The sequence below is a fragment of the Humulus lupulus genome, chromosome 3 (genome assembly GCF_963169125.1).
Source record: "Humulus lupulus chromosome 3, drHumLupu1.1, whole genome shotgun sequence".
Classification (NCBI taxonomy): domain Eukaryota; kingdom Viridiplantae; phylum Streptophyta; class Magnoliopsida; order Rosales; family Cannabaceae; genus Humulus; species Humulus lupulus.
In genome coordinates, this window is record NC_084795.1 from 105,093,167 (window position 1) to 105,108,052 (window position 14,886).

At 47.2% G+C, this 14,886-nt stretch overlaps 2 protein-coding genes and 1 pseudogene across 2 annotated transcripts; 1 reads left to right on the forward strand and 2 right to left on the reverse strand.

Annotated features, from left to right (window-relative positions):
* Window positions 1-9,289: 9,289 nt before the first annotated feature.
* On the reverse strand, window positions 9,290-13,160 carry LOC133823034 (uncharacterized). The gene is made up of 2 exons (XM_062255604.1): window positions 11,311-13,160; window positions 9,290-11,125 (listed from the first exon to the last, which is right to left on the reverse strand). Exons 1-2 carry the CDS (start codon window positions 11,792-11,794, stop codon window positions 11,106-11,108), a joined length of 504 nt encoding a protein of 167 aa, XP_062111588.1. The 5' UTR covers window positions 11,795-13,160; the 3' UTR covers window positions 9,290-11,105.
* Window positions 11,854-12,903, forward strand: LOC133824860 ((R)-mandelonitrile lyase-like; annotated as a pseudogene).
* A 135-nt stretch (window positions 13,161-13,295) lies between the features above and the next one.
* LOC133823032 (E3 ubiquitin-protein ligase MPSR1) lies at window positions 13,296-14,228 on the reverse strand. Its single transcript, XM_062255603.1, has one exon. It carries the CDS (start codon window positions 14,117-14,119, stop codon window positions 13,430-13,432), a length of 690 nt encoding a protein of 229 aa, XP_062111587.1. The 5' UTR covers window positions 14,120-14,228; the 3' UTR covers window positions 13,296-13,429.
* Window positions 14,229-14,886: the final 658 nt, after the last annotated feature.

Sequence of the window (14,886 nt, forward strand, 5' to 3'; positions counted from 1 at the left end):
GGCTTGGTCCTCTTTTTTATACCCCCAGACATCGTTCGTCCGGGGCAGGACCAGGCTGTGGCTTGGTCCTCTTTTTATTTATACCCCCGGACATCGTTCGTCCGGGGCTGGACTAGCCTGAGGCTTGGTCCTCTTTTTATTATACCCCCGGATATTGTTCGTCCGAGGCGGGACCAGCCTGAGGCTTGGTCCAACGGGGTTTGTACCTCCCGGACCTCGCCGGTTTGGGTCGGGACTAGGCCTGAGCCTTGCGCCCCGCCTGGTATTTTTTCATACCGGGGATACCCCCCACAAGTGAGCGAAGACTGGTCTGGGGTCACTTGAGTAGAATTTTCATTGTCTGATAACATTTCTTTATGGCATTTTGTACACGCCATTTTTATTATTCAAGGAATTTCCCTAAGGCGTACATTATTTACAACGAACATATAAAATTGGAACACGCTCTCTTGACTACTGATAGTATTTACGGAGATGTTCCGCGTTCCAGGCTCTTGGGACTTCTGTGCCATCGAGCTGTTTTAAACGGTATGTCCCGGGGCACACTTCGTGCTGGATCTCGTACGGCCCTTCCCAATTCGGGCCCAGGACCCCTACTCCCGGATCTTGGGTAGCAGGGAAGACTCTTCGCAGGAACAGATCGCCAGTTTCGAACTTTCGCCTTTTTACTTTTGAGTTGAAATGCCGAGCGATCTTGCCCTGGTACATTTTCACCTGCACCTGTGACTCTTCCCGGATCTCCTCGATGAGATCTAGGGATTCCTGGAGTAAGGTGTGGTTCTGGGCGGGATCGTATGTGTCTCTTCGGTGAGACAGGATGGTCGTTTCGACAGGGATGACAGCTTCACATCCATAGACCATGGAGTAAGGAGTGTGCCCGGTGGATGTCCTTTCGGTGGTCCGGTAAGCCCATAACACGCGGGGCAGCTCTTCGGGCCACTTGCTCTTGCAGGCTTGGAGTTTTTTCTTTAACGTCCCTTGATTTTGTTGATGGCTTCTGCCTGCCCGTTTGATTGGGGCCTGGTGACCATAGAGAAGCTTTTGACGATAACATGTCTTTCGCAAAAATCTGTGAAGTGGACGCTGTCGAAATGCTTCCCGTTATCGGATACGATCTTGTAGGGGAGGTCGTACCGACATACAATATTGTTGATGACGAAATCCAGGGCCTTCTTCGAGGTGATCGTGTTCATGGGCTCCGCCTCAACCCACTTGGTATAGTAGTCGACGGCCACGATGGCGTACTTCACTCCTCCCTTCCCGGTCGGGAGCGATCCTACCAGATCGATTCCCCAGACCGCGAAAGGCCAGGGGCTAGTCATCAAGGTTATTTCTGTTGGCGGGGCCCGCGGGACCTTCGCGTATCTTTGGCACTGCTCGCACTGGCCAGAAATATCCTTGACGCAGGATCTTTTTGGATAGACTGAGTCCGGTTGTATGGTCTCCGCAGAAGCCTTCGTGCACTTCCTGCAGGATGGCGCTTATTTCGGTCCCGGCCACGCACCTGAGGTATGGCATGGACAACCCCCTACGGTAGAGTTTTTCGTCCATCATGACGTACCTGTGGACCTGGTACTGAAGCTTTCTGGCTGCGGCCCTGTCTGCTGGCAACGCGCCGGTTGTCAGATAGTGGATAAGGGGCCCCATCCAAGACGCGGAGTGGTCAATGGCGTTGATCGCGGAGACTCGAATGCTTGGGATGGGGAGGTGGTTAACGGGGACCAATCCGGACAGCTCTGCTTCGGCATCAGTGGCCAATTTTGCTAGTGTGTCCGCGAATACGTTATGTTCTCTGGGGATCTAGCGGATGGTGTGTCTCTTGAACGCTTGCAGCATTTCTCTCGTCTGAGTCACATAAGCCGCCATTCTCTCCCCTTTGGTTTGATACTCTCCTGAGACCTACCTGACAACCAGCTGGGAATCGATGTAGATCTCCAGGTTCGTGGCCCCTACCTCCTGGGCCAAACACAACCCGGCCAGCAATGCCTCGTGCTCGACCTCGTTGTTCGATGCTTTGAAATGGAAACGCAGTGCATTTTGCAACTGGTGTCCCTGCGGCGACACTAGGATGATCCTAGCCCCGGCCCCGGCCCCATTCTCATTCAGGCCCCGTCCACAAACACCTTCCATACGGGCGCTGCGGGATCCACGGGGTCGTCCGCCTGGGTGATCCCGAAACATTCCACGATGAAGTCGGCCAGGGCTTGCCCCTTGATTGAAACTGTAGGAACGTAGGCTATATCGAACTGACTTAGCTCCATGGCCCACTTTAAGAGTCTCCCCGACGACTCGGGCTTCTGCAACACTTGCCGCAAGGGGTGGTTGGTCAGAAGTTTTATGGCGTGGGCCTGGAAGTAAGGCCGGAGTTTTCGGGACGCCATCAGTAGACAAAATGTCAATTTTTCAATCAGCGGATACCGTGACTCGGCCCCCAACAACCTTTTACTCACGTAGTAGACCGGGAGCTGGGCTTTTTCCTCCTCCCGCACCAGTGCAGCATTGATTGCGTGCTCGGTCACTGCCAGATAGAGATATAGGGGCTCTCCGTCCACCGGTTTCGCCAAGATCAGCACTCGGGCCAGGTGCTCATTCAGTTTTTGAAAAGCCTCTTCGCATTCGGCAGACCATTCGAAGTGTTGGCTTCCCCGAAGAACATTGATTCGGCAGACCATTCGAAGCGTTGGCTTCCCCGGAGAACATTGAAGAACGGGATGCACTTGTCCGTGGCCTTAGAGACGAAACGGCTTAGGGAAGCTATCCGGTCAGACTTTGCACGTCTTTATGCTTTCGGGGAGAGGGCATATCAATTAGTGCCTTGATCTTTTCCGGATTGGCCTGTATTCCCTGAAAGCTCACTATGAACCCTAAGAACTTCCCGGAGGCCACGCCAAATGTGCACTTCTTGGGATTCAGCTTCATCTCATACTTCCGAATGACCGCGAAGGCCTCGGCCAGGTCGTCTAGATGTTTCCCGGATGTCTTGGACTTGACTAGCATATCGTCGATGTAGACTTCCATGTTTCGCCCCAGCTGGGCCCGGAACATTCGGTTAACGAGCCTCTGGTAGGTGGCATCGGCGTTCTTGAGCCCGAAGGGCATGACAATGTAGTAGTATATTCTCTTGTCGGTTTGGAAACTGGTGTGTTCCTGATCTGCCACATGCATGGAAATCTGATTGTAGCCGGAGTAGGCGTCCATGAAGCTTAAGATCTTGTACCCGAATGTCGCATCCACCATCTGGTCGATCTGGGGAAGCGGGAAGCAATCCTTCGGACAAGCCTTGTTGAGATCCGTGAAATCGATGCATGTCCTCCATGTCCCGTTCGGCTTCGGCACCAGAACGGGGTTGGCGAGCCACACGGGGTACACAGCCTCGCGGATGAAGTTGATCAATGACAGCTTTTCTACTTCCAGCTTGAGGGCCTCGGCCCTCTCCGTTCCCAAGGGCCTTCGTTTTTGTCTGACCGGGGTCGCGTTCAAGTCAATGTTCAACGCGTGGCAGATGATATTACGGTCGATCCCCATCATATCTGAATGAGACCAGGCCAGGATATTCTGGTTCTCCTTTACTTGGGCGATTATGGCGGCTCGGACCTCTGCTGGCAAATTTTTTCTGACTTGGATTATCCTAGTCGGATCGGTGTCACTAATGCACACCTCCTCAATCTCGTCCATGGGCTCCAAGACGTGGTCTTCTCCTATCCTCGGGCCCAGCTCATCTTCCTCCCGGACCACTCTTCCTGCGGGGGGAGGGAGAACCAGGCCGACGACTTCCTCGAAGGGTTCCTCCCGGACCATGTAGATTGGTCAGGCGGATACGTGGTAGCACTTCCGGGTGCTCTTCTGATCCCCCCGGACTGTCCCCACCCCTCTGTTGTCGCAAGGGAACTTCATGCAGAGATGTCGGATGGGGGTGATCGCCCCAAACTCGACTAGTGCGGGCCGGCCGAAAATGACATTGTAAGCAGTGGGGCAATCCACCACCACGAACGTGCAGAATTTGAACGAGTGCTGCAACTCGCTCCCCAATGTTACGAGCTACTGGATCTTTCCCATGGGGAGCAACACGTCTCCGTTGAAGCCGTAGATCAGGTTTGGGCACGATGCCAGATCTGCTTCGGTAAAGCCAATCGCGGCAAAGACAGGCTTGAACAAGATGTTGACGGAGCTTCCGTCGTTCACCAGCACCCGGGACACCAGCTTGTTGGCGATCTGGGCGTCTATGACCAGCGGGAAATGGACGTTACGGGCGTCGTCCTCCGTGAAGGTGATAGGGAGGTTCATCAGTTTCGGGCGCTGAACTGGGGCCTGGACCAGAGCGCACACCTCCTGATCGTGGTCGAGCTCGAGCTTGCTCAGGTAGCGTTTCTGATCATTCCTGGATGGTCCTCCCAAGTGAGGCCCGCCTGAAATGGTGGCCACATGTCCGCCAACGCGAGGGGGTGCCGTCCCGGATGCATAGGGCATCCCAGGGCTGGGTGTTTGCGCAACGGGGACCCCGTGAGGGGTTTGCGCCGCCGGGCCTTGTGCATATCCTCCCTGAGGCGGATACGCTCTGGGGGCACCCGGGACCGCGAGTTGTCCGGGACCTGCTGACAGGCCCGGGACTCCCACGGGCATCCTGACCCACTGGTGGAGATTCCCCAGCTTGATCAAATTCTCGATCTCATCCTTGAGCTGTCGGCACTCTTCAGTCGTGTGGGCCACGTCCTTGTGGTAAGCGCACCGTTTGTTGGTATCTCTCGGGTTCCTCCCTCCTTTGAACATGGGGGTAGGCTTCCGGTAGTGAACCGCCCTTTCTGTGGCCAGGAAGATGTTCTCCCTGGTGTCCGCCAAATTGGTGTATTCTGAATATTGGGGCTCGTAGCCCCTTTTTCCTTTCTTAGTCGGCTCAGACCGATTTTGGCATTTGCCGGATCTCTTCCCCCGGGAGAGGTTTACACTTGCCTCCGTTCCCCCCGCCTGGGACTGCTGGGCCCCGACGGGGGCAACGCTGTGACCCGCTGGCGTGACTCCATATCCGGAAAAGGGGGCGGACTGGACCAGGGCATATCCTGAAGAGGCAGGACCGTACACCGTAGGGGTGTAGGTAACCCCGGGCGTAACCGCTGAACCTGGGGCAATCGGGGGAGTGACGTAGGGCTGTGCCGGGAACTGCACCCCATACCCCAGGAACGCGTGGGCACTGGGCTGAGGCGTCGGAGGCCATCCGAACGCCTGGATCTGAGCCTCCTCCCTGTTGATAAACCCCTAGGCCCTCCTTATGAATTCTTCTAAGGTGGCCGCCTTGCTACACTGCATGTCATCCCAGAGGGGGGACCCGGCCCGGATCCCGGATTGCAATGCCACCAGGTATTGCCCATCATCCACCTTGGTTTTGGAGGCCTCCTCGGTAAAACGTTGGATGTAGGCCCTCAGTGTCTCCGCGGGGAGCTGTTTAAGGTTGGCGAGGGCACTGATTTGCATGTCTATCCTCATGGCGGCCACGAACTGTTTGCAAAACGCCGATTGTAGCCCTGACCAGGATTGGATGGATCCGGGCTTGAGTCTCTTCCACCACTCCTCGGCGGGACCGCCTAGAGTGATCGAAAAACAGAGGCATTTGCCGTCATCACTAACGTGGGCCACGGTCATAAGCCGGTTGTACCGGGATAGATGATCCCTGGGTCGGTGTTCCCGGTATAGGCAGTGAGGCTCGGTATCTTGAACCCCTTAGGGAGCACAACGTCCAGGATGTGCCTCGCACAAGGCTCTTTGTCCTCTTCATCGGAGTCGGTATCCGCTCCTTCTTGCTTGCAGACCAAACGGTCCGTGACCTTTTTCAAAACGGCCAGCTGCTCCATGAGCTGCCTGGCCATGCCATCCTCCAGGGGGATTCTCTCGTTCCTCCTGTCATTGATGTTGTTCCTTAGGTCGCCACCTCAGGGGAGGATCTTCTCCTTACGGGCCCGCTCTTTTCGAGCATTCAGTCCATCGCGCAGGTCTACCCAGGACGTGTCGTCCCCGGAACTAAGGCCGTGATGCTCCCCGCTACGTGGGCGTTCCCGACGATTTTTGTTCACCAAAGCACTAGGGTGCAAAGACCTTCCCCGTCCGGCTTGCCCTGGGGCATACCGGGGCCTATCATCCCGCGGCCGCGTCCCTTGCGGATTGGTCGGGTGGTCCTGTCCTGGGACGGGGCACATCTTCTCTTTCCTAGGGAGTTACCGGGGACGGGTCTCGACTTTCGGGACGGGGGTGTTTTTCTCTCGGGTCTTTCCCCCGGCCTTCTTTTTCTCCTGGTCCAAGTTTCCTGGGCCTGGCTCAGGAAACTGCTCCGGGGGAGGGGCCGGCCTCACATCTTCGGGGGCTCCAGTTCTGGCCTGCGGAGCAGGCTGTTGCGCTCCTGGAGGCGGGCCAGTTGGGAGATTGGTCGTTGGACCCTGTGCAGCTATGAATGTCTGCAGGGCTTGGAGGGACTCCTGCATTCGCCGAGATGCCTCTGCCTGCTCAGCAATCCTGGCTTCCTGGTCCAGGACTTGTTGCCTCAGTCTAGTCACCTCCAAATCCTCCTGGTTGGGGTCCACAACTGGGATCTCAAGATCCGCAGCTTCGTCGTGGTACTCCCCCTCATTCCCCTCCTCTTCTTCGTAATAGTACTCCTCGTACTCTGTTCCACCTTCATAGTCTTGTGACTCGTTAGGGTGGGACGTCTGATGAGGAGCGTCCTCAGGTGGACTTTGAGGAAGAGGTTGGGAGGGCAGCGGCTCTCCATTGCCCTGTTCTGGGTTAGTAGGGTCGAAAGTGGTGTGTCTTATATTTAACATTGTTGTAGAGGTTTGATGTCAACACTAGCTTTCTTAGGCTCTCAATGAAAGCACAAAAATGTTTACCGAGATTTTTTAAAACTATATTAATAAAATTTAAGGGAGATTAATGATAAGGGGTTTAGAAGATGTAAACAAGATTTTTACGTGGTTGGGGCGTTAATGAACCTTAGTCCACGAGACAGTTGTATTAGAGCTTAGAAAGTCTATAACAATGGGGTTTTCTCTTCGTTTTAGCAGAGTAACTGTATACACGCCAAAAAGAGATCCCTTCCCCAATGCTCTGTCACATGTATTTATAGGTCCATTGGAGCACTGGGCTTGGGCCGAGCTGACCCGGGCCCAATAAAGGTATAAATACTACTGGATTCTCTATTGAAAGCCCAATACAAAGGATAAAAACATAAAAGACAAACATTAACCAGAGCCCACTGGGGCAGCCCAAAGCCTATCTACCATCCAAAAAATTGGGGCTTTTGGTCTGGGCACTTCGAGTTATGAGGCAGATTCAGGGGACAAGATCAGTCAGAGTAGTGGCGGCACAGGTCTGAACCAGTGGCGTACAATCCCGATGTGGCCTTTTTCGTGGGTGAAACGTGGGGACAACTCCCACGCTTCATGGGGCGGAGTCAGGGTCACGGATGCTTTATCCTACCAACCCTGAGGGCTCGACCCGGGTTCGTTTGCCTCTGTCCCTCTTCGTTTACCGTAAGTCCGAATCATCCACCAGGAGCCCGGATCGTTTACCAGGCTTCGGGATCGTTTGCATACATCCCGACTATAACCCCAAACAGTTGTACCTCTCCCGGATGAAGGTCCCGGCTCATTCTTCCCGGACACCTTCCGGCCTGGGCCCACACTTGGGCTGTCGAAGTCAATCATACTTCCTGCCAAATGGGTCTGGGCTGGGCCCATTCTCAATTGCCCGGCTAGTGGGCCTGGATTGCAGTTCCGAGCCCAAGGCAGGAAATGGGGATAACAGTATCGAAGGAGCCTCTTACATGCTTCCCAATGAGTTGTTGTAGGAGCATGTATGAATCGGCTGAGCTTGTTGACAATAAAGGCAACATCAGGTCTACTTAATGTCAAATATTGAAGGGCACCCAAAGTACTTCTATATAGGAATTGATCTCCAAATGGTTCACCATGTTGCAGTGAAAGAACATGTGAAGAGCTAGTAGGACTTGGAGCTGGTTTCTCACCCTCCATATGTAGTTTAGACAATAAATCTGCAATATATTTGCTTTGTGAAAAGTACATCCCTGTAGAGTTTCTTAGGACTTCAACACCTAAGAAATAATGAAGAGAACCCAGATCCTTTAATGAAAACACCTTGTTTAGATCTGATATAAGCCTTGTGATTAGAGTTGAATTTGGTCCTGTGACAAAAATGTCATCCACACATACCAGAATTATGATAAGATTGGAGCCCGAGCCATGAATAAACAAGGAAGAGTCTGATTTTGAAGCAACAAATCCTTTGTTGAAAAGTGTGTTCTTCAGTTTATCATTCCAAGACCTCGGTGCCTGTTTAAGGCCATATAAAGCCTTGTTAAGGCTTCAAACATAATGTGGTTTTTGGGGGTCAACAAATCCTTGTGGTTACTCCATAAAAATAGTTTCTTGCAGCTTCCCATGAAGGAAACCATTACTCACATCGAGTTGAGTAACTGGCCAACCAAAAGAAATAGCCAAAGTGAGTATAATTCTGACCGTGGCAGGCTTCACAACAGGAGAAAAGGTTTTTGAAAAATCGATTCCTGGTGTTTGTATGTAGCCCTTTGCTACTAAACGAGACTTGTATTTGTCAAGAGACCCATCAGCTTTAAGTTTTATTCGAAAAACCCATTAGTTTCCTAGAAGATTCATAGATGGATCATGAGGCACAAGAGTCCAAGTACCATTTTTAATGAGAGCATCATACTCCTGCTGCATTGAGTGATGCCAATTTGGGTCAGCAAGGGCTTGCTTCACTATAGTGGGCTCTTTGGGAAGCAACGATTCAAGAAGAGGGTGTCGTGTTGTAGCATATGCTTTGGGTTTATGAATGCCTGACTTGCTTCTTGTTTGCATTGAATGGGTGTTTGTAGGCTGGGCAGCAAGTTGTACATTGACAGCAGGAGATACCAACTCATTCGAAGAGGCAGCAGGCATTTCAATAGAGCTAGCAATCTGTCTAGGAGGTGAGGCCACAATAGGATCATTATTAGTGGCAGGAGACCTTTCTTGTTGAACAAAAGATGGAGCTGAATTCTCAACAATTGACGGAATGGAACAAGGCACTTCCTGTTGATTGTTGATCAAAGGCAATACCTCGGTAACAACATCACGCACATTGTTAGTATTAGATGATGCTGAGGTAGTTTCAAAACTTGCAGATGGAAAAATATGAGGTACAGACTGAGTTACCTGCTGAGATAATGAATTGAAGATTGCATCAGGAAACTTTGTCTCATTGAATTGCACATTTCGTGCTATATAGAGCGACCTTCATCATTTTGACAGAGATACCGATGAAAAGAATAGCCAATGAAGAAACATTTTTCTATCCTAAAGTTAAGTTTATTTGTGAGATACGGTCTGAGATGTGGGAAGCAGGCACAACCAAACGACTTCAAAAAGTTGTAATCTAGCACTTTGGCAAATAGACATTCATATGGTGAAATGTTGCCTATAATAGGTGTTGGCATACGATTTATAACAAATACTGCAGTTTGAAATGAGAGCCACCAGTAGGAGAGATCAAGAACAGACTGAGCTAGCAAAGTGAGTCCTGTTTCGGTGGTGTGCCTGTGCTTTCGCTCTGCTCGACCATTTTGTTCATGATCATGTGGACACAGATGTTGAAAGTGAATACCATGTTCAGCTAAGAACTTAGAAAAAGGCCTGAATTCTCCACCCCAATCAGACTGAACAATCTTTATGGTCAGCTCAAATTGATTCTCAACAAGTTTCTTGAATTGGAGAAATGTCTCAAAAGCTTGAGATTTAAGAGTCAAGGGAAAAATCCATGTGTAACAGCTGTAATCATCCAAAAAAATGAATATTATATCGAAAACCTTCCCTTGATGCAGCATGTGAAGGTCCCCACAAATCTGTATGAATTAACTCAAGCAATTTAGATTCTCGAGAAGAGGAGAGTGAGTAAGGGAGCTTATGGCTTTTTCCTTTTTAACATGCCTCACAAAAGTGTAGATCTTTTATAATGCCTGTATGTTTCATATGTCTGAGTATCTTGCTTACAGTGTTTGGAGTTGGATGGCCAAGCTTTGAATGCCAAATATTTACATCAGTAAAATTATTTACAGAATAATATTGTGGATAGGACAAGGAATTATTATTTTTATTACAAGTGGATTTTGTACAAGAATTATCAATTAACACAGAGTGTGTTGTACATGAAATGATAGCTAAATCTAAAGATTTATTACATTCAAAATATACAGGAATATTACAATCAGAAACTGAACTTGTAGGGTGATCTTGACTAGATTGCACACAAGAGGACAATGCAGAAGTTGCAGTAGCAAGATTACATTGTAGAGGGATCTCATGGCTTGAGTTAGACTTTTGTGAGAGCATGTATAAGCCGTCCTTAAGCCTCCCTTTTAGCAACACTCTCCCTGTGTCCTTGCCTTTACAAAATAGCAAGTGGAGTAAAACTCGAGAAACAAATGATTATCTTTTGTTAGTTTCGAAACACTGACTAAGTTATTGGTGATAGTGGGAACTTTCAGAACAGAGTTCAGATGTAAAGATTTAAGGGATGAGGGTAAAGAAGTGTTACCAACATGAGTGATTTGAAACTTCTTACCATTCCCTATAGCAAGAGCATCATATCCAACATATGGAGCTTTGAATTGAAGATGCTCCATGCTGAGAGCAACATGATTGGTGGCACCAGTGTCGGCATACCACTCACGATCATCACCAAAATCAGGGATTGAAGTGGATGTGTGAGCTTGAGGATCTTGTTCTTCAACAACTTCAGTGAGATAGGCTCGAGAAGAATTGTCTGCAGTCTTGGGAGTAACAAACGACTTGTCAAATCGATAATGACACACGGCTGCACTATGACCAGCCTTGTGACAAACTTGACATAAGAGTTTTGGGACATTGGTACTTCGACCAAAAAATTGGGACTTTCCTCAACCAAGTTTGTAATTGGAGCTGCCTTCCCCGGTATATTGTCTATACACAGAATTTGATTGATTTGAGCAATTTGTAGCTCCAACAGTCAAGTGTGCAGACATTTTAGAGGAGAGTTCACCAAGAGCATAATGTCTTTCCAGCCTAGTTTCATGAGATAAGAGTAACAACTGTATAGTTTCAAAAGAAAGATCATCAACACAGCTAGTAACATGAACTACAACTGGATCAAACTCAGGGCCTAAACCGTTCATTAGATGCATAACAAGATCATGCTCTTCCAATGGAAAACCAGTAGTAGACAAAGAGTCAGCAAGAATCTTGACTTTATCGTAATCAGAGATGGAAAGATTACCCTTCTGTATTGTGGACAATTGCGATTTAATTTGAAGAATTCTAGCCTTCAACTGACTGGTGAACCTTTGCTCCAAAGCTCTCCAAGCTGAATTTGATGATGTATATTGAGGAAGAAAACCAAGCATTGCTTCAGACATTGAAGAGCGAAGCCAGCTCAGGAGTAATTGGTCCTTTCGAACCCAAGAAATGTGTTCTGGATTGACAGAACCATCAACCATCAAGCGAGGAGGGGCAGCTCCGGTGAGAAGTATGTCGTCGAGCCCATGTCCAATGACCGTCGGGAGTACCTGAGACTTCCATGCAAGGAAGTTGAGACGATCTAATTTGACAGTAAGAGAAGAATTTAGTGAATTAGCAAAAGGATTAGTGACTGTGAGAGTAGTAGCAGCGATCGGAACAGCTGCAACAGCGGCGTTGGTGGCAGTGGCAGTGGCAGTGGCAGCGGGTGGCGGATTATTGGGATTTTCGACTAAAGGATCCATTATCGACTGTCGTCAATGGCGTCTGATACCAAGTTGAACTTATCTAGACAAAGAACCTTATGAGAGCACAGAGAGAAAATGGAAAATACATGAATCAGAGTCTTTGCAAAAGTTCCAAGACTCAGTAAATGATTTGCTATTTATATGATAGAATTGTATAAACAGATTGTTAAAGGGAAAGTCTAAAACAGTTAACAACTAATTTGTTACAACAGCTAAGATTAGGACAATAAACAAATTGATCTGTTTGTTAGGCTAACTGATGAGCTGTCATTTTCTTGCCTATCACTGGCAAATCCTTTGATTATATAATAGTTGGAGAAGGAACCACTGGCTGTCCTTTGGCTGCAACCTTGGCCGAGAGGTATTCTGTGCTCTTGATTGAACGAGATGGTTCACCGTACGGAAATCCTTTGATCATGGACAAGAGGTTCTATGGATTATCCTTGATTCAAACAGATGAATACTCATCGGTTGCTCAAAGCCTTGTCTCGGAGGATGGCATTCCAAATCTCCGAGGTTGAGTTTTAGGAGGTTCTTCTGCTTTAAATGGTGGTTTTTATAGTCGAGCAAGTAAGGATTTTGTCAAACAGGTTGGTTGGAATGAGGAGATGGTGAAAGATGCTTATGAATGGGTCGAATCTAAAGTAGATTTTAGACCTGAGTTGACTCCATGGCAGACGGTTGCTGAATTTAGCTTTCTTGAAACTGGGATTTTACCATATAATGGTTATAGCCTCAACTTATTGAAGGCACAAAGGTTGGTGGGAGTATTTTTTATCAAAGTGGAAAAAGGCACACCTCGGCTGATTTTCTAATGGCAGGCAATTCAAAAAACATCACAGTCCTTTTAAATGCAACAGTAAAGGATGTAATCTTCGGAAAAACAATGGTAAGTAACGATACATTAATTGATGGACTTCTTTAAAATTAAAACCCTTTTATATGTTGTTTTAACTCCAAATTTGCAGGTAAAACAGCCGAGAAAATAGCTCTGGGAATTAGGATCATCAAGAGTGATAGTAGTTCACGTAAAATCCATCAAGTTTATCTTAACCCGCCAAAGAATTCGAGCACATGGGGAGACGTTATATTAGCAGCTGGGGCACTAAGCAGTCCTCAAATTTTAATGTTGAGTGGCATTGGTTCTTATGAGCACCTAAAGAGTTTCAACCTTCCATTAGTAACTGACTTGAAGAGAGTTGGACATGGAATGAAAGACAACCTCTTAATGCTTGGAAGGTACCAAGGGAACAAGATTCTTCAAGAAAGAATAAGTTCTGCAAATTGCGACCAACAAAACTGATTATATAGTTGTGTACATTCAAACAAAAGTTTTCGAGCTTTCTGTGTATTTTATATCAAATGTAATATTTTATTCCAATCTCTGATATTACTAGCTATTACAATATTACAAGTCTCTGCTATTTCAACTTAAATAAACCTTTAAACTTTTCAGCAAATACTGATAAATGAAAAAAGAAAAAAAAATCCTTGGGAGTAAAAAAAACAAAGAGTAGCATTCATTCAATTCTTCAACTAAATTTAACACTGTAAAAATGCTTCCACTATACAACGAAAGAAAAAAAGAAGAGAAACAAAAATCTTTCAACAAAAAATTTCTAACCCTGAGTTTTATTCATGATCAACAACTGGACTGGAGGAAGAATCAGAACCCTCAACAATAGAATCGTTTGAAGGTGTTTGGTTTGAAGAATTTTCACTACTCCTACTACTGTTGAAAGAGAAACTAACCCAAATCTCTCTCTCAGCTCTCCTTCTCCCATCTCTACCACCTTCTTCTTCATCTCTCTTCTTCCCCGTCTCTTCCTGCTCAACAGGCATCTTAAACCTGCAGACAGGGCAAGACCCATGCAGCTTCAACCACTTCTCTACACAATCTCCATGAAATCTATGCTTACAAGGCATCTCTTTAGCCACCCCACCAAGTTGAAACTCCTCCAAGCAAATCACACACTCACCACCACCATCATCAGAAACCTCGACACTTGGCATAGCCTCTATGGACGCCTTTGAGGCCGGTGGATGACCATCCTTGTTACCCAATTCCCGCAGAAGAAAATCCAAACTCGAAACCCCGTCGATCACCACCATGCCTTGAGTAAAGGGGTTGATCAGAATGACTCTGTCACCACCAGAAGTTGGTCTACTGTCGTTTTCTTGATCTTCATCTTGCGAGTCTTGGCTTTGAACGACGCCGTTTGAGAGACCGAAGATGAAAGGTAAGAGCAGAGACAAGTCCCTGCTCCTCGCCATCCTCTCAAAGAAGGAAGAAAACTCTGAAACGTCAGCCTCTGAAGCCATTGGTTTGATCACAAAGTTTCAAACTTTCTCACGAGGGAGAGAGAGAATGAATAAAATGGAGGTACTACTTACTAAGATGAAGAATAAAGAAATGGTTGCTGGTGAATATAAGTGTATGCAATGAATGAGAAGAAGGTTGTGGAAAGATCTGGAATTTTTGTTACAAGTCAAGTTAAGTTGGATGTTTATCTTAAAAAAAATCTTAATTGTTTAATATATTTATTTTATATTTGAGTATTAAAAAATAAAAAAATATATATTTATGAGAGTGGTGGTGCTCTTCACCATCATCCTTGTTTGTGCGCCCACCTTATTAATTGTTTTCTCTAAAAATTGTATCTTCAATAATTGTGGATAGTTAATAATTAGGGTTATTTGCGGCGAAAGCACCTAAATTATTATGTTTGTAGCACTTAAGTACTTAAGTTATTTTTTGGCGCTGAAAGTATCTTCTGTCCATGTTTTGATACAACTGTCAATTCTTATCGTTGAAGTTCGTTTGTAATACGTAGGCAAAAGTACCAAATTAAAGAGATATTAACAGCAAAAGTACTCAATTTAAAAGATATTTGCGACGAAAGTACTCAATTTAAGAGATGTTTGGGTGAAAGTACCCAAGTTATAAGAAAATTTCACATCATATAAGTGGACTTAATGACGAAACAAACAGCTGCACTAAGGTGCACCAAAACATTGACGGAATGTACTTTTGCCTCCAAAAAAATAACTCGGGTACTTAAGTGTTACAAAAACAATAATATACATAT